The sequence below is a fragment of the Macaca thibetana genome, chromosome 11 (assembly GCF_024542745.1).
Source record: "Macaca thibetana thibetana isolate TM-01 chromosome 11, ASM2454274v1, whole genome shotgun sequence".
Lineage (NCBI taxonomy): Eukaryota > Metazoa > Chordata > Mammalia > Primates > Cercopithecidae > Macaca > Macaca thibetana.
The window spans coordinates 49,514,387-49,535,788 of record NC_065588.1 but is presented as its reverse complement, the minus strand read 5'-3'; the positions used below and the strand labels follow the sequence as shown (position 1 = coordinate 49,535,788).

The following is a 21,402-nucleotide window of genomic DNA, read 5'->3' as shown; positions in this document are numbered from 1 at the left end:
GGATGAAATGTGCCTGGATTGCGGTGGGGACAGGATGGGGGAAAGGGAGCCGTGGGGACTCACCCTGAGTGACCGGGTTTCCCACAACCACCAGGTGTGGGTTCAGGCCCATGCTGGAGTGCAGTGGCGCAATCTTGGCTCACTGCAACCTCCACTTCCCAGGTTCAAGCAATTCTCTTGCCTCAGCCTCCCGAGTAGCTGGAATTACAGGGGTGCACCACCACACCCAGCTAATTTGTTTAATTTTTAGTAGAGACAGAGTTTCACCATGTTGGCCAGGCTGGTCTCAAACTTCTGACCTCAGGTGATCCGCCTGCCTTGGCCTCCCAAAGTACTGGGATTACAGGCGTGAGCCACTGCATCTGGCCTGGTGTGGGTTCTTATGTTGGATCCTGTGGATCTCTGGGAGGGCATGAATGGACTTCACAGGTCTGTAAGCCTGTCCCCATCTCCAATTATGCATATGTGCATATCTGCTCTTCTTTGGGGAAGGAGTACTTTCTTTTCTTGAGACAGAATTTCACTCTTGTTGCCCAGTCTGGAGTGCAGTGGCGTGATCTTGGCTCACTGCAACCTCTGCCTCCCAGGTTCAAGCGATTTTCCTGCCTCAGCCTCCTGCGTAGCTGGGATTACAGGAGTGCACCACCATGCCCAGATAATTTTTGTATTTTTAGTAGAGACAGGGTTTCACCATATTGGCTAGGCTGGTCTCGAACTCCTGACCTCAAGTGATCCACCCACCTCAGCCTCCCAAAGTGTTGGGATTACAGGCGTGGGCCACCGTGCCTGGCCTGAAGTTTCATTTAGTTCTTATGAGGGTTCCTGGCCCCAGAAGAGAAGAACCACAACCTGCATCTAAGCTACAGTGTTTCTGTTTTACACCAGCCCCTCACCCAGGGAGCCCTCTGGCCTTCTGTCCCCACCCACCCTGCTATCACCTTATAGCTTACTCCCCCCACCCTCTCTGTTCCCACTCTTCACCCCATGACCTCCACTCACCGCCCCCTGCACTGTTACCTTCTCCGAATATCTGTCCTTGCTCCCACACACCTCTCTGCAGCACGCCTTTGCAGTGTCTTTGGCCTCTACTGTTGCACCCTGTACTCTTCCCTTCGCCCTCTGTGACTCCCCTCAAGCCCTGCCTCCGTGTTCTACCTTCCCTGGGACAGTGCCTTGCCTACCTTGTTCCTGGCTCTCTTCACTGGTGACCTGTGGATATGACAAAAAAGTTGAGGATGTGGGAGTAGGGGAGAGAAGAGTGGAGGGCGGAAAGCAGAAGAAGAAAGTGAAAGAAGCTCTAGAGGAAACCACAGGGCCTGTGGGGAAGGAGGGTCATTGCCGTGGTAAACCCTGGTTGTGGGGGAAGGGTATGGGTTCTGGCTACCCCATAGCCTGAGGCCGGCCAAGCCCACCCAGAGAAAGAGCCCCTCCTCTCCAATTGTCCCCTCCTAGCAGCTACACCTCTGCAATCCATCTGACATTGAGCACCTACTGTAAGATGGGCACTTGGCTAGGTGCGGTGGCGCCAGCAGGGAAGCCTGGTAGAGCCAGTCCCTGCCCACAAGGAGTGCTCCTTCTGGTAGGGGAGATCAACCTGTGAACACAGATCTCATGTCTAGTTCCCTCTCAAAGCTCTTAGTGATCTGTATGGGCCAGGAGCAAATCCCATTAATATTTTCCTACTCTCCCTACAGGCTTCATCCTTTCCTTGGCTTCAGCTATTGTTCCTGCACTCTGCTTCTCCCAGTTCACATCCTCCACCCCTTTCCCAGGCTCCACTACTGTCTTGGCTCCTGGCTCCCCAATCACATGCTCTGAGCCTGGCCCTGTGCCTCTCTCTTCCAAGTTTCCAGCTGTCTGGACCTTGAATTTCTCAAAGCCTCTTCACTTCTCACCTGTCACTTCTCATCCCTACTAATTCTCTTATCAAGCCCTTACTTAGTATGTGCCAGGTAGTCTTCTAGGCAATTGATATGAATTATCTCTTTTAATTCTCCCGACAATCCTGTGAGTCCTGCTTGACAGATGAGAAAACAGCTGCAGGTGGGGTTAAGTAATTCAGCTAAGATCCTTACTACAAGTAAGTAGTAGAGCCAGGATTTGAACTGTAGCAACTTGGCTCCAGAGCCTATGTAGTCAAGCACACTAATAAAATGTATCCTGGGTTTTCAAAATGAACGAGTCTCTAACTTCCCGCCTCTCTACAGTACTTATTGCCTCTATTCCCTCCTATCATGTTCCTTCCTGTATAAGTTAATAGAGAGATCATGAATTTTGGAGGCAGGCAGACCTGGATTTAAATCCCAGACCAGCCGGGTGTGCCTGTAATCCCAGCTATGCAGGAGGCCAAAGTGGGAGGATTGCTTGAATCCAGGAGTTACAGACCAGCCTAGGCAACACAGCAAGACTCTGTCTCAAAAATAAAAACATAGGCTGGACACGGTGGCCCACACCTGTAATCCCAGCACTTTGGGAGGCCGAGGTGGGCACATCAATTGAGGTCAGGAGCTTGAGACCAGCCTGGCCAACACGGTGAAACTCCGTTTCTACTAAGAATATAGAATGCTGCCGGGCATGGTGGTGCACCCCTGTAATCCCAGCTACTCGGGAGGCTGAGGCAGGAGAATCGCTTGAACTTGGGAGGCGGGGTTTGGAGTGAGCTGAGATCATGCCATGGGACTCCAGCTTGGGAAACAGAGCAAGACCCTGTCTCAAAAATTAAATTAAATTAAATTAAAAATCAAAAAATAACAAAAATTTAAAATAAACATCTTTTTTCTTCTTCTTTTTTTTTTTTTTTTAAATCCTAGACTAGCTACTTACTAGCTGTGGGACCTTGGGCAAAATTCTATATTTCCTGCTTCTAAGCCTCAATCTCTGCATCTGTAAAATTGGGACTTAGGGGAATATTAACCCCTATCTTATGAGGTTGTTGTGAGGGTTAATTATAGTATGTTACGTTCAACACACGACAGGAGTTCAATAAATGAGCTTCTTTCTTCCAGATCTCTGTATCATCCACTCCCTTGGCTCAGCCCCACCCCAATCTGCTCCACCTTCTAGATCAGTCACCCCCACCAACCCCAAATCTTCCCCACCCCAGGGAGTGTCACTTCCTCCTCTGCAGTCTCCCAGACCAGTACACAAAGGCTGCTGCCGCCGCCAGAGGAAGGGCTGCTCTGCACGCACCTGTGAGTACCAGGGCACCAGCCCTTCTGCCTCCTCTCCTTACAAGCCCAGGCCCACCTGGTCCCAACCTCTTGGGAAGAGGGCTCTGACCTGGATATCGAGGGTCCTGTCCAGACTTGAGAAAGGCTCTGAACTCCTTTCTGCATTCCTAAGATCCCCTGACCTGCTTCCCTCCTCCAGTTTCACAGCCCCCCCACCCCCACTTCTCCCAAAGCCCATCTCTCTTGCATCAGTTTCCCAACAGTGGGTCTGGAGGCAGGGATGTGTACGAGTGCTGTCATTCGAGTGCCTGCCATGTGCTAAGGATTATACTGAGGTAGGGTAGGTATACCGATTATACTGACGGAAGGTTCTCCCAACACCACCCCAGCTGCCATCCCTAATGCTCTGCCTTCAGCTCAAACTTCTTCCTAATCGGCACCTTGGCCACAGACTTCACTCTCCTGGGACACTGAGGCCCAGCAGCTCAGTTCCGTTCCCTTGTTGTGACTCCCAGTGGGCAGCAGAGGGTTCTGCTTGACTTGGGAGGTATGGATGGGTTGGGAAGAGGCTCTGTTTCTCAGCTGCTGAGGGGGGCCACATGGTGTGTATTGGAGTCAGAATGGAGTCCAGAAAAATGGAAATAACCACTTGGTCCCAGGAAGAGAAGGGAAGACTGCAGAGTACCCCTAAGGAAAGAGAAATGGGATTAGGCAGAGCCCATCAGGGCTAGCGGAGACAGAACACAACTTTTGATGGAGATGGTACCCGGGTTGGAGGGAGGAAAGGAGGAAGCACAGCAGAGGTCTGGCCCTGCCCTGTCCTGCCCTGCCCCTAGTTCACTGGGTGACCCTGGCCTTGTGGGGAAAAGAAAGAGAGATCAGACTGTTACTGTGTCTGTATAGAAAGAAGTAGACATAAGAGACTCCATTTTGTTCTGCATTTGAGATGCTGTTAATCTGTGACCCTACCCCCAACCTTGTCCTTGCAAGAGACATGTGCTGTGGTGACTCAAGGTTTAACGGATTTTGGGCTGTGCAGGGTGTGCTTTGTTAAACAAGTGCCTGAAGGCAGGATGCTTGTGAAAAGTCATCACCATTCTCTTAATCTCAAGTACCCAGGGACACATACACTGCCAAAGGTCGCAGGGACCTCTGCCTAGGAAAGCTAGGTATTGTCCAAGATTTCTCCCCATGTGATAGTCTGAAATATGGCCTCGTGGGAAGGGAAAGACCTGATTGTCCCCCAGCCTGACACCCGCGAAGAGTCTGTGCTGAAGAGGACTAATATAAGAGGAAAGAAGGCCTCTTGACAGTTGAGATAGAGAAAAGCATCTGTCTCCTGCCCATCCCTGGGCAATGGAACATCTCGGTGTAAAACTCGATTATATATTCTATTTACTAAGATGGGAGAAAACCACCTTAGGGCGAAAGGTGGGACTTGCTAGAGCAATGCTGCTCTTTATGCACTAAAAAGGTTTATGGAGATGTTTGCATATGCATATCAAGGCACGGCACTTTTCTTTAAACTTATGTCACAGAGATCTTTATTCATATGTCTTACTGCTGCCCTTCTCCCTACGATGATCCTATTATCCTGCCACTTCCCTTTTTCTAAGATGGTAAAGATAATGATCAATAAATACTGAGGGAACTCAGAGATCTGTGCCGGCGCGGGTCCTCTGTATGCTGAGCGCCAGTCCCCTGGGCCCACTTTTTCTTTCTCTATACTTTGTCTCTGTGTCTCATTTCTTTTCTCAAGTCTCTCGTTCCACCTAACGAGAAACGCCCACAGGTGTGGAGGGGCAGGCGACCCCTTCATGGCCTCATGGAATTTAGGTTTCCATTTGTAAAAAGAGTGGGATGGAGTGAAGATTCAGCCATTCTATAGTTAGGAACAGAGGGGAAAAGGAAGTAAAACAGCCCTATGAAGAAGTGGAGCAGAGAAAAGCAGCAGAGAGATGCAATAGAAGTTTTGAAATGAAAGGAGCCAGAGAGAGACAGAGAAGCAAAGAAACAGGTGGCAGAACATGTATTCCCAAGGAGGGGAGAAGAGAGGATAATTGGGAAGAAAGGTAGAAAACGGCTGTCCAGGGAGTCTCAGGGCCCCTTTTAAGGGGAGATGAGTGGGCTTGAGATCTCTGAAAAACCTATGTGGCAGCTGGGGCTCCACTTGAGAGAAATGAGTCAAAACCGGGCTTTGGGTTGCAGCATCTCCAGCCTCCCTGACCACAGGCACGCAGAGCAAGCAGGGCTGAGGTTACACTGAGGCTGAACTGGGGCCGGCCTCTCCCCGAGGGGTGGAGCCTCCGTTATATATGGCACCTGAGGTCACAGGTGGTGGGGAGCAGCACCAGGATGTTCAAGAACTCAGCACCCCACCCCTTTCCCACACTCTGTGCAGAGTATCTGGAACTGACTCTGGCCCAGGCTGAAGAAGATGCAAATGGTTTATGACGAGGAGTTAGTTGGCCTTTCTCATACACTGCTGATGGGAATGTGGACCAGTACAAGCACCGAGGAGTTTATGTTGGCAATACCCACCAACATATATATACTTTTCTTAGCATGAGAATGTAGATGAAATACACACCAACATTGAAAATGATATCTATCTATTTATCCTGCACATCCTCTGCTAGGGATTTATCCTACAGGTTCAGTTGCACACGTGTGAAATGGTAAATACATGACATTTGGCTGGGGGAGGTGGCTCACGCCTTTAATCATGGCAATTTGGGAGGCCGAGGCGGGTGGGTCACTTGAGCTCAGGAGTTCTAGACCAGCCTGGGCAACATGGGGAAGCCCCATCTCTGCAAAATAATACAAAAATAATTAGCCAGGCATGGTAGCATGCGCCTGTAGTACCAGTTACTCGGGAGATGAGGTGGAAGGATCAGTTGAGCCGGCGAGGTCAAGGCAGCAGTGAGCCATGATTGCGCCATTACACTACAGCCTGTGTGACAGAGAAAGACCCTATCTCTCAAATGAATGAATGAATAAATAAATAAATAAATACATTACTTTTCATTTCAGCGTTGTTTGTCATAGTGAACTAGAAATAATTTAAGGTCAGGCACAATGGCTCATGCCTGTAATCCTAGCACTTTGGGAAGCCGAGGCAGGAGGATCACTTGAGCCTAGGAGTTTGAGCCTAGGAGTTTGAGACCGGCTTGGGCAACATAGCAACACCCTGTCTCTACAAAAAAATAAAAAATAGCTGTATGTGACGATGTACACCTGTGGTCCCAGCTACGACGGAGGCTGAGCTGGGGAGAACCGCTTGAGCCCAGGAGGTGGAGGCTGCAGTGAGCCATCACGGCACCACTGCACTCCAGCCTGGGCAACAAAGTGAGACCTTGTCTCAAAAGAAAAAAGAAGAAACAATTTAAATGCACATCCTTGGTACTGATTAACTGTGATATGAGGTATCCATGCGATGGAAAGCTTTATGGCTGTAAAAGTGAACAAGGACGTTCTTAATTTTCTCATGTAGAAAGATCTTCAAGAAAAGTAGTTACAGGAGGCTGGGCGCGGTGGCTCAAGCCTGTAATCCCAGCACTTTGGGAGGCCGAGACGGGCGGATCACGAGGTCAGGAGATCGAGACCATCCTGGCTAACGCGGTGAAACCCCGTCTCTACTAAAAAATACAAAAAACTAGCCGGGCGAGGTGGCGGGCGCCTGTAGTCCCAGCTACTCGGGAGGCTGAGGCAGGAGAATGGCGGGAACCCGGGAGGCGGAGCTTGCAGTGAGCTGAGATGCAGCCACTGCACTCCAGCCTGGGCGACAGAGCGAGACTCCGTCTCAAAAAAAAAAAAAAAAAAAAAAAAAAAAAAGAAAAGTAGTTACAGGAAAAAAAAGTGAAAAATTGTGTTTTCTACCATTTAAAGAATTGGGCCATTTGAGTCTACCATTTAAAAAGCATATGCATGTTAATTTGTATATGCATAAAACAATCTCTAGAAAGATTATAAGAAACAAAGATAGGTTGACTCATGCCTGTAATCCCAGCACTTTGGGAGGCTGAGGTGGGCGGATCACTTGACGTCAGGAGTTCGAGACCAACCTGGCCAACATGGCGAAACTCTCTCTACTAAAAACACAAAAATCAGCTGGGCGTAGCGGCTCACACCTGTAATCCCAGCTACTCAGGAGGCTGAGGCACAAGACTCGCTTGAACCCAGAAGGCGGAGGCTGTAGATCATGCCACTGCACTCCAGCCTGGGCCACAGAGTGAGACTTTGCCTCAAAAAAAAAAAAAAAAAAAAAAAAAGTAAAGAAAAAAGAAAAAAAATAGTAATAAATGATATTCATTTAAGGTAGGTGTGGAAACTGGGTATGGCATATGGGGTAGGATTAACTTTTTGATTTTTAAAATGGTAAGATACACAAACATTTATCATTTTTACCACTTTTAAGTGTACAATTCAGTGGCATTAAGTACATTCACTAATTCCAGAACTTACTCATCACCCCAAAAATGAGACTGCCCATTAAGCAGTCATTCCCCATTTCCCCTTCCCCCAAGCTCTGGTAACCACTAATTTACCTTCTGTCTCTGTGGATTTTTCTAGTTTGGATATGTTCCATATGTGGAATCATACAATATGTGATCTTTCATGAATGGTTTTGTTCACTGAGCATGTTTTCTGCTAGTGTACAATGTTTTCCACGTTGTAGCATGTATGTATCAGTACTTCATTGCTTTTTAAAAAATTATTATTGAGACCCAGTTTTGCTCTTGTTACCCAGGCTGGAGTGCAATGGTGCAATCTCGGCTCACTGCAACCTCTGCCTCTCGGTTTCAAGCAATTCTCCTGCCTCAGTCTCCCAAGTAGCTAGGGTTACAGGAGCCCACCACCATGCCTGGCTAATTTTTGTATTTTTAGTAGAGATGAGGTTTCACTGTATTGGTCAGGCTGGTCTTGAACTCCTGACCTCAGGTGATCCACCTGCCTCGGCCTCCCAAAGTGCTGGGATTACAGGCGTGAGCCACTGTGCCCGCCCCACTTCATTGCTTTTTATGGCCAAATAACTTTCTGCTGTATGGATATACCACCTTTTCTTTATCCAATTCATCAGCTAATGGACATTTGGGTTCTTTCCACCTTTTAGCTATTGTGAGTAGTGCTGCTGTGAACATTTCTGTACAAATTTTTGTTTGAACACCTGTTTTCAATTCTTCTGGGTATATACCTAAGAGTGAAATTGCCAGGTTATAGGGTAATCCTACGCTCAATTTATTGAGGAATCAAACTGTTTTCCACAGAGATTGTACTATTTTACATTATTTACACGGTAATATATAAGGATCCCAATTTCTCCGTGTTCTCATCAACACTCGCTGTTTTTCATTTTTTGATGATAGTCATTCTAGTAGAAGTGAAGTGGTATCTCATTGTGGTTTTCCTTCCTTCCTTCCTCCCTCCCTCCCTCCCTCCCTCCCTCCCTTCCTTCCTTCCTTCCTTCCTTCTTTCTTTTGCTTCGAGACAGGGTCTCACTCTGTCGCCTAGCCTGGAGTGCAGTGGCCCGATCTTGGCTCACTGCAGCTTCTCCTTCCCAGGTTCAAGCGCTTCTTGTGCCTCAGCTTCCCGAGTAGCTGGGGCTACAGGCATGCACCACCACGCCCGGTTAAGTTTTGTATTTTTAGTAAAGATGGGGGTTTCACCATGTTGCCCAGGCTGGTCTTGAATTCCTGATCTCAAGTGATCCACCCACTTCGGTCTCCCAAAGTGCTAGGATTACAGGTGTGAGCCACCACACCCAGATCAGTGTGGGTTTCATTTGCATTTTCCTAATGATTAATACTGTTGAGCATCTTTTCATATGCTGGGTGGCTGTTTGTCTATCTTCTTTGAAGAAATGTCTTTTTAAGTCTTTTGCTCATTTTAAAAGTTGGGTTGTCTTTTTGTCGTTGAATTGTAAGAGTTCGTTATATATTAAGGATACTCATCTGATATATAATCTGCAAATATTTTCTCCCATTCTGTATGTTGTTTTCACTCTCTTGACATTGTCTTTGATGCACAAAAGTTTAAATTTTTGATGAAGTCCAATGTATCTATTTTTCCTTTTGTTGTTTGTGCTTTTGGTATTACAGGTAAGAATCCATTACCAAGTCCAAGATTATGAAGATTTACCCATATACTTTATTCTATGAGTTTAAAATTTTAGCAGTTATATTTAGGCCTTCGATCCCTTTTCAGTTAACCTTCGTATGTGGTGTGAGGCAGGAGGGTCCAACTTCATTCTTTTGCACGTTGAAAGCACTTTTTTTTTTTTTTTTTTTAAAGAAAAAGTGGTAGCGTGTGCCATCACACCCGGCTAATTTTTGTACTTTTAGTAGAGATGGGGTTTCACTATGTTAGCCAGGCTGGTCTCGAACTCCTGATCTTGTGATCTGCCCATTTCGGCCTCCCAGAGTGTTGGGATTACAGGCATGAGCCACGAGCCACCGTGCCTGGCCTTATTTTTTTTTTTTTTTAGATGGAGTTTCGGCTGGGCATGGTGACTCACGCCCGTAATCCCAGCACTTTGGGAGCCTGAGGCGGTTGGATCACTTGAGGTCAGGAGTTTGAGACCAGCCCTGCCAATGTGGTGAAAACCTCTCTCTACTAAAAATAACAAAAACTAGCCGGGTGTGGTGGTGCATGCCTGTAGTCCCAGACACTTGGGAGCCTGAGGCTGGAGAATTGCTTGAACCTCAGAGGCAGAGGTTGCAGTGAGCTGAGATGGCACCACTGCACTCCAGCCTGAGTGAGACTCCATCTCAAAAAAACAAAACAAAACAAAATAAGACACAGTTTCACTCTGTTGCCCAGGCTGCAGTGCAGTGGTGCAATTGCAGCTCACTGCAGCCTCTGCCTCCTGGGATCATGTGATTCTCCTGCCTCAGCCTCCTGAGTAGCTGGGATTACAGGCATACACCACCACACCCAGGCTAGTTTTTGTATTTTTAGTAGAGACAGGGTTTCACCAAGTTGCCCAGGCTGGTCTCGAACTCCTGACCTCAAGTGATCCACCTGCCTCGGCCTCCCAAAGTGCTGGGATTACAGGCATGAGCCACTGTGCCCTGTCCCAGCCCCATTTTTTGAAGACAGTTTTTCTCATTGAATGGTTTGGCACCCTTATTGGAAATCAATTGGTCACAGAAGCACAGTTTATTTCTGGACTCTTTCAATTCTATTCCATTGATGTATAATATATGTGTATCCTTATGTCATCCTTATGCCAGTACCACACTGTCTTCCCTTTTTTTTTTTTTTTAAGAGACAGGGTTTCACTCTGTTGCCCAGGGCAGAGTACAGTGACACGATCATAGCTCACTACAGCCTCAAACTACTGGGTTAAAGCTGTCTTCCCACCATGGGATTATAGGCATGAGCCACTGTGACCAGCCAATGCTGTCTTGATCACTGTAGCTTTGCAGTATGCTTTTTTACAAGATTATTTTGGCTATTTGGGGTTCCATGCAATTCCATATAAATTTTAGGATCAGTTTTTCCATTTCTGCAAAAAAAAGGGCCAATGGGATTTAACTTTTTGACTTATGAAGCATGGTAAACGAATTACCTGCTCATTTAAAAAAATTAACATGTTTTTTAAAATCAGGAATCTGCTTGGCTTTCCAAAAGGTCACTCGAAGAATTACCCTGCCTCCAGGCTCTTTCTTCAATCTAGATTATCTTTGTGCAAAGTACAGAAAATAGAATTATTATTATTTTTTTTGCCAACACTGGCCTTCTTTCTCCCCTTATCCCAGACCTGCAGAGAGTTCTTGTGGTCTAATCTTCATTCCTCTTGCCACCATGTCACCCAAGTAGAACTATTCTTCCTTGACACTTTCACACACTCCCTCATCTGTTCCAGCTTTCTTTTCTCTAATTCCCACTCACTGACCCTCTTCTCTTATTTAGAATCCAAGATTGTAAAAGCTGCAAAGTATGTCAGATTATTTATTCAACTCCTCCACTTTGCAGATGTGGAAACTAAAGCCCAGAGAGAAAGTCTGACTTGCCACACAGCCAGTGAGTGACTGCAGCAGTACCAGAATCCGGTCTGTTTTCTGTTTGGTTCTACTACCATTACGGCTTGGGATCTCGGTAAATAGAACTGGGTGCAGACTTTAGCGCTTCCAGGCCAGTCCCCAGATCCTTTAGTAGGCCATTTTGCCCACCCTGGTCACATGAAGTCTGCACACAGGAAGGACAGATCTCCTCTGAGGTCCCTATTTTATTTATTTATTTATTTTTGAGACAGATTCTTGCTCTGTCACCCAGGCTGGTGTGCAGTGGTGTGATCTTGACTCAATGCAACCTCTGCCTCCCGGGTTCAAGCAATTCTCTTGCCTCAGCCTCCTGAGTAACTCAGATTACAGGTGCACGCCACCATGCCCGACTAATTTTTGTGTTTTTCGTAGAGATGGGATTTTGCCATGTTGACCAGGTTGGTCTCGAACTCCTGAGCTCTAGTGATCCACCCACCTCGGCCTCCTAAAGTGCTGAGATGACAGGCATGAGCCACCATGTCTGGAGGCCCCTACCTTTGCCTGATACCTGCTCCTTCCCATCATTTTGAAGAAACTGCTGAATCCACAGGGGAAGTGAAACTATGAGGGGAGATAAAGTGTTGGGGTAGAGTTTTGAGAGTGATAACCACAAGCTAAGTTTAGAGGACTGAGAGCTGAGGGTCCTCCCTGAGGACCCACATGTCCCCCTTTATATCCTATTACAGGGCATGGTGGCTTTGCCAGTGGTCCTTGTTTTGCTGCTGGTCCTGAGCAGAGGTGAGAGTGAGTTGGACGCCAAGACCCCATCCACAGGGGAGGCCACAGAATGGGGGAATCCTCACCTGTCCCTGCTGGGGTCCTGCCAGCCAGCCCCCTCCTGCCAGAAGTGCATCGTCTCACACCCCAGCTGTGCATGGTGCAAGCAACTGGTAAAGATGGGCCTATGGCCTTTGAACCATGTGTATGTGTATGTGTATGTGCAGCCTGGATATATGTGTGTGATTGTGTGGGCACATGTATGATTTTCTAGGAACACTCCAGAGTCTCATGTGTGACTGAGTTTGTGCACACAGGACTCCTGTGTGTGGATATATGTGTGTGCATACACATGCATGCAAGTTTCCTGTGCACTTAGGATTATGTCTGTATCCATTTGCTTGTGTATATATGGAGAGAATTTGTGACCATGAATTGGGAGAAAGTATGTACTTGTGGGAATTCATGCTTGTGTATAGGTAGAGGGAGCTGTTGTGTATGTAAACATGTGAGAAAGGTACTAGCCAGTGAGGGCTGCCATAACAAAATACCATAGGCTGGGTGGTTTAAGCAACAGGAATTCATTTCTCCTAATGTTGGAGGCTGGGAAGTCCGAGATCAAAGTGCTGACCGATTTGGTTCCCCAGTTAGGGCTCTCTTCCTGGCTTGCAGACTGGCTACCTTCTCGCTATGTCCTTACATCGTAGGGAGGGGGCTGGAGGATGGGGGGTGGGAACTGCCTCTGTTCTTGTAAGTGCACTAATTCCATCATGAGGGTTCCACCCTTAGGCCCTCATCTAAACCTAGGTACCTCCCAAAGGCTCCATTTCCAAATGCCATCACATGGAGGGTTAGGGCTTCAATATAGAATGGGTTGGGAGTGGGGTGGGGTAGGGGTGCAGAGTTCAGTCCATAGCAGAAAGTGTGTAGTTAGATTTCTAAGTCTGTGTTTTGGGTGGAGGCATTCTGTTCCTGGGTGTGTAGTAACCTATGACTGGACAGGTAGAAAGGGGAGGGGTGGAAGTATATGGGCTTGAGGGGGACTGGAAAGGCTTAAGCTACCTAAGTGGCCAAGAAGGATGCTAGGGAGCAGGTGTCTCCCTGGTTCTTCAAACAAAGCTGTTGTTTGTTTATGCTTGAAAGAGACAGAGCTCATGGAGCAGCAGAGCAGGAGGGGGCGCCCAAGCTGGGACAGGGGCAGGTCTGCCTCTCTCAGGGGAAGATGGAGGGTTAGATCAGTGTGGGAGCCCAGATAAGAGATGAGGGCAAATTCACATGGAAGCAGAGCTACAGATGCTTAGAGGACCCAGGAGAAAGGCACACAGTGACTCTGAAAGGACAAGAAGGGTAGATACTGAGTCTGCACAAGGCAGAGGCAGAGGTGCCAGGCTGGAGCTGGGAAGCTGGAGCTCTTGAGGTAGTCAGGTCTGTGTCTGGCTTCTCCAGTCCCCAGACCAGGAGCTGACACCCAGGGCAAGCTGAGAAGCCGCTCTAACCATTTCCTTCCCCTGTGGCTTCCCATCCAGTCTTAGGGGTACCAGACATATTACGGGGGTAGGACGCCTCCTCTTCTGTTCTTATCCTTTCCCTTCCAAGGAGCTGTGGGTCTTAGTCTGACCACCTTCCCATTTTGGTGTGAGCTTGCTGGGAAGGCTGGCCTAGGAGGCAAGGCCCCCATTTTTTTGTGGTAGTGAAGTCTCTAAGATCTCAACAGGAAGTCTGTGGCTCTATTGGGGAGGAGAGGGGGTAGGTGACTGGGGCAAGGGGGAGTTGAGATAAGCGGAGGGGTGGGGGACTACTATAGGAAGTGGGGCTGTGACAAGGAAGAAAGGACCAGAGTTCCACAGGTTCATGCCTGTAATCCCAGCACTTTGGGAGGCTGGGGCAGGAGGATTTCTCCAGCCCAGGAGTTCGAAACCAGCCTGGGCAAAAAAGCAAGACCCTGTCTTTACAGTTGGTAAAAAAAAAAAAAAAAAAAAAGAAAGAAAGAAAGAAAGAAAGAAAGAAAGAAAGAAAGAAAAAGGCGTGGTCGTTCACGCCTGTAATCCCAGCACTTTGGGAGGCCGAGGCGGGAGGATCACTTGAGGTCAAGAGTTTGAGACCAGCCTGGCCAATATGGTGAAACCCCGTCTCTACTAAAAATACAAAAAAGCTGGGCGTGGTGGCACAAGCCTGTAGTCCCAGCTACTGGAAGGCTGAGGTATGAGAATCACTTGAACCGGGGAGGTGGAGATTGTAGTGAGCAGAGATAGCACCGCTGCGCTCCAGCCCTGGGTGACAGAGTGAGACTCTGTCTCAAAAACAAAACAAAACAACAAAAAAGACCAGAGTTCAAGGGTAGCTGTGGCGAGGAGGAGGAGAGGGAACCAGGGACTCAGGGAATGGACTGGAGGTGGGGGCATTAGAGGGGGCCGAGTTTGCAGGGTGTTTTTGGTAGCGGGGCCTAGGGCCTGTGCAGGACCGGTCCCGACGCGCCTTTTCTTGCTGAGCAGAACTTCACCGCGTCGGGGGAGGCGGAGGCACGGCGCTGCGCCCGACGAGAGGAGCTGCTGGCTCGAGGCTGCCCGCTGGAGGAGCTGGAGGAGCCCCGCGGCCAGCAGGAGGTGCTGCAGGACCAGCCGCTCAGCCAGGGCGCCCGCGGAGAGGGTGCCACTCAGCTGGCGCCGCAGCGGGTCCGGATCACGCTACGGCCTGGTGAGTTAGGGGCGGCGGGGCCAGGCCAGAGGTCTAGGCTGGCGTTCCAATGTGCTCTGCTGACCCGCCCGCCACCCACCCCCCAGGAGAGCCCCAGCAGCTCCAGGTCCGCTTCCTTCGTGCTGAGGGATACCCGGTGGACCTGTACTACCTTATGGACCTGAGCTACTCCATGAAGGACGACCTGGAACGCGTGCGCCAGCTTGGGCACGCTCTGCTGGTCCGGCTGCAGGAAGTCACCCATTCTGTGCGCATTGGTGAGCCGAGGGCTGCCTCTCGCCCTGTTAGCCCTTGCCTGTTCAACCACTGCCTTAGCCTCTGCCAATATCCTGGACTCACAAGGGCCCCAATTTGCCCTCCCAGTTGTTGACAGGCCTAGCCAGGCCACAGGTTCATTCCTCCATCTTTCCCTAATGACACCCATCTTCTAGGTCAGAGCTGGAGAGGACTCCAGAGACAGTCCGTTTTACAGGTCTAGCTGAGACTCAGCGTCTGGAGACTCTGGGCCTGGACAACTGCCCTGAGCCTACCAGCCTGGAACCTGCCCTGATGCAAGTCTCCTTGGGCAAGGCCTAGATGCCACTGTCCCTGGCACCACATTCTGTGCCAACTCTCCTCTATTCAAATTTCCTTCCTTTGCCTCATGCTGCTACCATATCCTATACCCGGGCCTTCTTCCGCCTTCTGGAAGTTCCCATTTGCCCTGGGAGTTGTGTCCTCCTCTTAATGTCCTCTACCTGCCACTTCCCTGAGCCAGTGGTCTCACTGCTTTGCTTGTCAGTTACCGGGTCCCTGCCCCCGGGTGCACCCTCTCCCATCACCTCTTCCATGACCGTCCTCCCCACCCCACTTCCCATAGAGCGCTCTCGTGGGTCCTCTGTTGCTGCCCTGCGACTTCTGGCACAGCCTTCATTCCTCTCCTCTCCCAGGTTTTGGTTCGTTTGTGGACAAAACGGTGCTGCCCTTTGTGAGCACAGTGCCCTCCAAGCTGCGCCACCCCTGCCCCACACGGCTGGAGCGCTGCCAGTCACCCTTCAGCTTTCACCATGTGCTGTCCCTGACGGGGGATGCGCAAGCCTTCGAGCGGGAGGTGGGGCGCCAGAGCGTGTCCGGCAATCTGGACTCGCCTGAAGGTGGCTTCGATGCCATTCTGCAGGCTGCACTCTGCCAGGTGAGGAGGTGGGGTGGGGATCTGAGCCTGGAGATCTGTTTGGGAATGGGACTGCCCCTTATGGTTGTATAGTGCACCATTCTAGGGGGTGCCATTCATACCATAGTAGGTGTAGTTTGTATACTTATTTTAACAATTACCTAGTGGGTTGGAGTAAAATATCTTTTTTTTTTTTTTGAGACAGAGTCTCGCTCTGTCGCCCAGGCTGGAGTGCAGTGGCCGGATCTCAGCTCACTGCAAGCTCCGCCTCCCGGGTTCACGCCATTCTCCTGCCTCAGCCTCCCAAGTAGCTGGGACTACAGGCGCCCGCCAACTCGGCTAGTTTTTTATGTATTTTTAGTAGAGACGGGGTTTCACCGTGTTCGCCAGGATGGTCTCGATCTCCTGACCTTGTGATCCGCCCGTCTCGGCCTCCCAAAGTGCTGGGATTACAGGCTTGAGCCACCGCGCCCGGCCTGGAGTAAAATATCTTGAGGAGAGTATCTTGAGGAGAAGGCATGTTTTTCTAATTCACAAGTAAGCTTCCACTAGCAGCAGCCTTCTTTGGGGGACTGGGGAGAGCAGGAGAAAGCAAGGTACTGGAGGCAAGGGGATGGACAAGCTGACTCAGAGTGAGGCTTGCCACATTCTTGGCTCACAGAGCTGGCTGGGGTGGCTCAAGGGCCATGCCCAGGTGCATAGCCTACCACCCCCACTGTGCCTCAGGAGCAGATTGGCTGGAGAAATGTGTCCCGGCTGCTGGTGTTCACTTCAGATGACACATTCCATACGGCTGGGGACGGGAAGTTGGGTGGCATTTTCATGCCCAGTGATGGGCACTGCCACTTGGACAGCAATGGCCTCTACAGTCGCAGCACAGAGTTTGTGAGTCCCTATAGTCACCCCGCCTCTCCCCATTTGAGCCATACCTCTTTCCTTCCAGGACTCCCACTCCCAGCCTTACAGTCCTCACCAGTAACCACCCTGTAGACACCTGCCATCTTCCCCAGCAGTTCCTCCTTTCAGCTGTGGAGACAGGACACCTTTCCCTACCTCCTTCCTATTCCATAGCAAGCCTCCAGGGCTCCTCCAGCTGGTGGAACCTTGGTTCCTGGATTCCCCAGGCTGAGGGCACCTTGCATGTTGTGGGAGAGACCTGTGGGGCTCACCTTGTCCCTGCTCCCTGCCCTAGGACTACCCCTCTGTGGGTCAGGTAGCCCAGGCCCTCTCTGCAGCAAACATCCAGCCCATCTTTGCTGTCACCAGTGCTGCACTGCCTGTCTACCAGGTGAGAGCTGTCTACATGTCAGATCCCCAGCCCCACCCCAGCCTTTCTCAATTCCCCCAAAGATCCATTCTCTGTCCCCCATATGCCCTCCTTCCAGACCCCCAGGAGCCCATTTTCCTAGAGCTGTGACCTACCATTTCCCTTAACTCCCCATAACTCAGGAGCTGAGTAAGCTGATTCCTAAGTCTGCGGTTGGGGAGCTGAGTGAGGACTCCAGCAATGTGGTACAGCTCATCATGGATGCTTATAATGTGAGGGGCCAAACGAGGGGGAGATGGTGAGGGTGGGCACTAGGGAAAGGTGGAAAGGGGTCCTTGGGTGGGGTGGCAGAACTAAGGGGAAATGGTCACTTTTTGGTCTAACATTCCACAGCTCCTACCTATAGTCTGCATGTGGCTGTCATTAATTGTTCAATCTTACATTCATAAATCTTAAACATCTGACGTGCAGAGAGCATGGAGCTCAGATCCCCGCCCCACCTCCTCACCTGGCAGAGTGCAGCCTGCCAGGAAAGTTTCAGTCACTGAGCTTTTATTTCACACACCCATCATCCTAGGTGTACATACTGTTTCTACTTCATTTAACCCCGCCAAAAGCCTTGCTTCGTAACTGTTATCATCCCTCTTTTACAGAGGAGGAAACCCACACAAGGCTAAGTGACTTGTCCAAGGTCACAAAGATAACAAACAGAAGGGCTGGCATTTTTCCCCAGTCTGTACATAAACAATGTGAGATCTGGAGCCTGCTTTCACTATGTTTATAAATAATTCAGAGCTATTTTTCACAAGAACCATAGAATTTTACAGGTAGAAGGAACCATAAAAACTCTTAGTGGTTTAGGTCTTATCTCTGCAACTAGGCTGTAGGCTTCCTGATAACGGAGCATCTCCTAAACCTATGGCAAAAAAATCTGAGACAGTATCAAATTTCCCAAGACAAACTCTGTAATGAATTTGCCCTTTAGACCTGGCATGCACCCAGGTTATGTGTCCTGATGTGGGGCTTCACAAACATGGTCTCTGCACTGAAATGCTGTACTAGAGGCCTCTGGATCCTGTATATTCTATGCAAGGTTCTCATGGGTCCTCCCTCCAGAAATGCCTCGACTGGGCAGAATGTAAGGAGCCCCAGGTGGCAGAGGGCAGGGTGCTGGCAGAACTGGGAACACCTGGAGAGGACATAAGGTGGGGGTGGGGTCCTTTCCTGCCTTCACGTGGTTATCCACTTGCTCTCTTCCCATAGAGCCTGTCTTCCACTGTGACCCTTGAACACTCTTCACTCCCTCCTGGGGTCCACATTTCTTACGAATCCCAGTGTGAGAGTCCTGAGAAGACGGAGGGTAAGGCTGAGGATCGAGGACAGTGCAACCATGTCCGAATCAACCAGACGGTGAGAGCCAGCAAGCACAGGCAGAAGGCGGGCGGGCAGGGGGAGGTGGGAGTGGGAAATTAAGCAGGCAGGGAAAGATGGGGGGCAGGAATGGGGAGTGATGGGAGAGCCTGGGGTAATCCTCCATCCATCCTTCCTGAAGTAGTCTGAGTGGCTTCCTCAGGTAAAGTTTCTAGGAGTTGGGTGTTACCATGACCCCATCTCTTCATTTACTAAGGGGTGAGGTTCTGGATGATCTAAGGGGTGAGGTTCTGGGTGAGTTTGGTGTGTTTGTATAACCATGGCCTGATTCCTGCCTACCCTGTTCTTAGGTGACTTTCTGGGTTTCCCTCCAAGCCACCCACTGCCTCCCAGAGCCCCATCTCCTGAGGCTCCGGGCCCTTGGCTTCTCAGAGGAGCTGACTGTGGAGTTGCACACGCTGTGTGACTGTAACTGCAGTGACACCCAGGCCCAGGCTCCCCACTGCAGTGATGGCCAGGGACACCTACAATGTGGGGTATGCAGGTGAGGGCCTCCTCTTCCCTTCCCCCAGCTGGCTGACAACAAACGACCAACCCTGGCCCGTATTCCTCCGCTGCTTTCCATTCCCCCCACAGGAGTATCCTTGACATCCCTAGACTCCCCACTCAATTTCATCCCTTGAAGCTTCCCAGATATGTTCAGGCCCTCCTCTTGACTGCGGCTCCCTCCACTCTCTCACCCCTCGTCGGTGTTCCACTATACTTATTCCTTCAGTTGTCTTTCTCCAACTCTTGAGAACTTGGGTTTAGAGGTTCCTGGGAGAGACAAGTCAGGGGTGATCAAACCCTCTGACCTACTTCCCTCCTTTGCCTTCCCCTCCCAGCTGTGCCCCCGGCCGCCTAGGCCGGCTCTGTGAGTGCTCTGAGGCTGAGCTGTCCTCCTTAGATCTGGAATCTGGGTGCCGGGCTCCCAATGGCACAGGGCCCCTATGCAGCGGAAAGGGTCAGTGCCAATGTGGACACTGCAGGTGCAATGGACAGAGCTCTGGACATCTGTGCGAGTGTGACGATGCCAGCTGTGAGCGACATGAGGGCATCCTCTGTGGAGGTACCTTGGGGAGAAGGGCAGGGTCTGAGAGACCTTCCCAAGGCACTTAGGCTCTGGGAGTCTCCTGGCATGGAAGGCAAATGTCAAAGATTCTGGTGTATGGGTTAGAGAGTGTGTTTGGCATACTTGAAAAAGACTGGATGCATGCGCTTGTGGTGCCATGTGATGGCCAACTGTGTGTGTGGAGTATGGTTGTCACCCTCTGCATGGCTCTACCCCAGGCTTTGGTCGCTGCCAATGTGGAGTATGTCACTGTCATGCCAACCGCACGGGCAGAGCATGCGAATGCAGTGGGGACATGGACAGTTGCATCAGTCCCGAGGGAGGGCTCTGCAGTGGGCATGGACGCTGCAAATGCAACCGCTGCCAATGCTCGGATGGCTACTACGGTGCTCTATGTGACCAATGCCCAGGCTGCAAGACACCATGTGAGAGACACCGGTGAGGCCTCAGGTCTTGCGTCTTGGGAGCAGGGGCACAGTGGGGCTTGTTGAGCCACTCCCATCTGCCTACTCTCCTTCCTGCTTGTAGTTGGGTAAAGGGCATTGGGTGACAACTACCCAGCTGGTAACTTATTGGCATCTACTGCATAGGGACTGTGCAGAGTGTGGGGCCTTTGGGACTGGCCTCCTGGCCACCAATTGCAGTACAGCTTGTGCCCATACCAATGTGACCCTGGTCTTGGCCCCTATCTTGGATGATGGCTGGTGCAAAGAGAGGACCCTGGACAACCACTTGTTCTTCTTCTTGGTGGAGGATGATGCCAGAGGCAGGGTCGTGCTCAGAGTGAGACCCCAAGAAAGTAAGTGGTCAGGGATGCCACAAACCCTTGAAGTTTGATGGGTAGGGTCTCAACTCTGGGGATGCAGAGTGAAGATAATGGGAAACAGGATGGGGGCTGAGGCAGAACTGTGAATCCAGAACAAAGGCAGAGGCGACTGAGCAAGTGGACAAGGCTAAGGCCCTGGGCAGTGAGAATAACCCTGGACCTTGCTGGGTTCCCTTTGCTTTCAGTGACAGGGTTGGACAGGCTGGACACACCATGAACAACTGTTGATCTGTCCCTATGCTCCAGCTCCCACAAGTGTGTCTGGTTTCTTGTTCACAGAGGGAGCAGACCACACCCAGGCCATTGTGCTGGGCTGCGTAGGGGGCATCGTGGCAGTGGGGCTGGGGCTGGTCCTGGCTTACCGGCTCTCGGTGGAAATCTATGACCGCCGGGAATACAGTCGCTTTGAGAAGGAGCGGCAACAACTCAACTGGAAGCAGGTGAAACTTCCTGGTTAGGCCCCCTTTTAGCTGTCTCCCCACCACAAGCCCATCCCTGATTCCTCCCACTGGGTTCCCTCAGCGCCTGGCACATGTAACCAATCCCTCTGCTAACTTCCATCAGCTCCTAGGATTCGGCTCAAGACTGGCCTCTTAGGTCTAGAAAGGGGACAAGGAATCCTGGGATTTTTGCTCATAATCTGCAACATCTTTCCTCAGGACAGTAATCCTCTCTACAAAAGTGCCATCACGACCACCATCAATCCTCGCTTTCAAGAGGCAGACAGTCCCACTCTCTGAAGGAGGGAGGGACCCTCACCCAAGGCTCCTCTCCTTGGAGGACAGTGGGAACTGAAGGGTGAAAGGAAGGGTGGGTCTGTAAGACCTTGGTAGGGGACTAATTCACTGACGAGGAGCGGCCACCACCCTACTTCATTTTCAGAGTGACACCCAAGAGGGCTGCTTCCCATCCCTGCAACCTTGCATCCACCTGGGCTACCCCACCCAAGTATATAATAAAGAGTCTTACCTCAGACCACAGCTGTCACTTTTCTTTACCTCATCAAGGCCAAAGCAGGCTGTTTATAGCCTGGCCTCGGGAAAGTTCTTGT

The 21,402-nt window shown here is 50.3% G+C and overlaps 1 protein-coding gene across 6 annotated transcripts; it reads left to right on the top strand.

Annotated features, from left to right (window-relative positions):
• Positions 1-3,017: 3,017 nt before the first annotated feature.
• On the top strand, positions 3,018-21,326 carry ITGB7 (integrin subunit beta 7). Of its 6 annotated transcripts, none has more exons than XM_050748864.1 (17): positions 3,018-3,191; positions 11,148-11,224; positions 11,588-11,613; positions 11,902-12,105; positions 14,425-14,626; positions 14,713-14,883; positions 15,556-15,797; positions 16,503-16,661; positions 16,969-17,064; positions 17,226-17,315; positions 18,307-18,453; positions 18,765-18,958; positions 19,299-19,522; positions 19,744-19,963; positions 20,116-20,324; positions 20,631-20,791; positions 20,916-21,326. In XM_050748864.1, exons 3-17 carry the CDS (start codon positions 11,590-11,592, stop codon positions 20,946-20,948), a joined length of 2,376 nt encoding a protein of 791 aa, XP_050604821.1. In that variant the 5' UTR covers positions 3,018-3,191; positions 11,148-11,224; positions 11,588-11,589; the 3' UTR covers positions 20,949-21,326. The 6 variants fall into 6 exon arrangements, with proteins under 6 accessions (XP_050604821.1, XP_050604816.1, XP_050604820.1 ...); XM_050748859.1 differs by having other exon boundaries at positions 3,021-3,191; positions 21,011-21,326; XM_050748863.1 differs by lacking the exon at positions 11,588-11,613 and having other exon boundaries at positions 3,021-3,191; positions 11,148-11,195; positions 21,011-21,326.
• Positions 21,327-21,402: the final 76 nt, after the last annotated feature.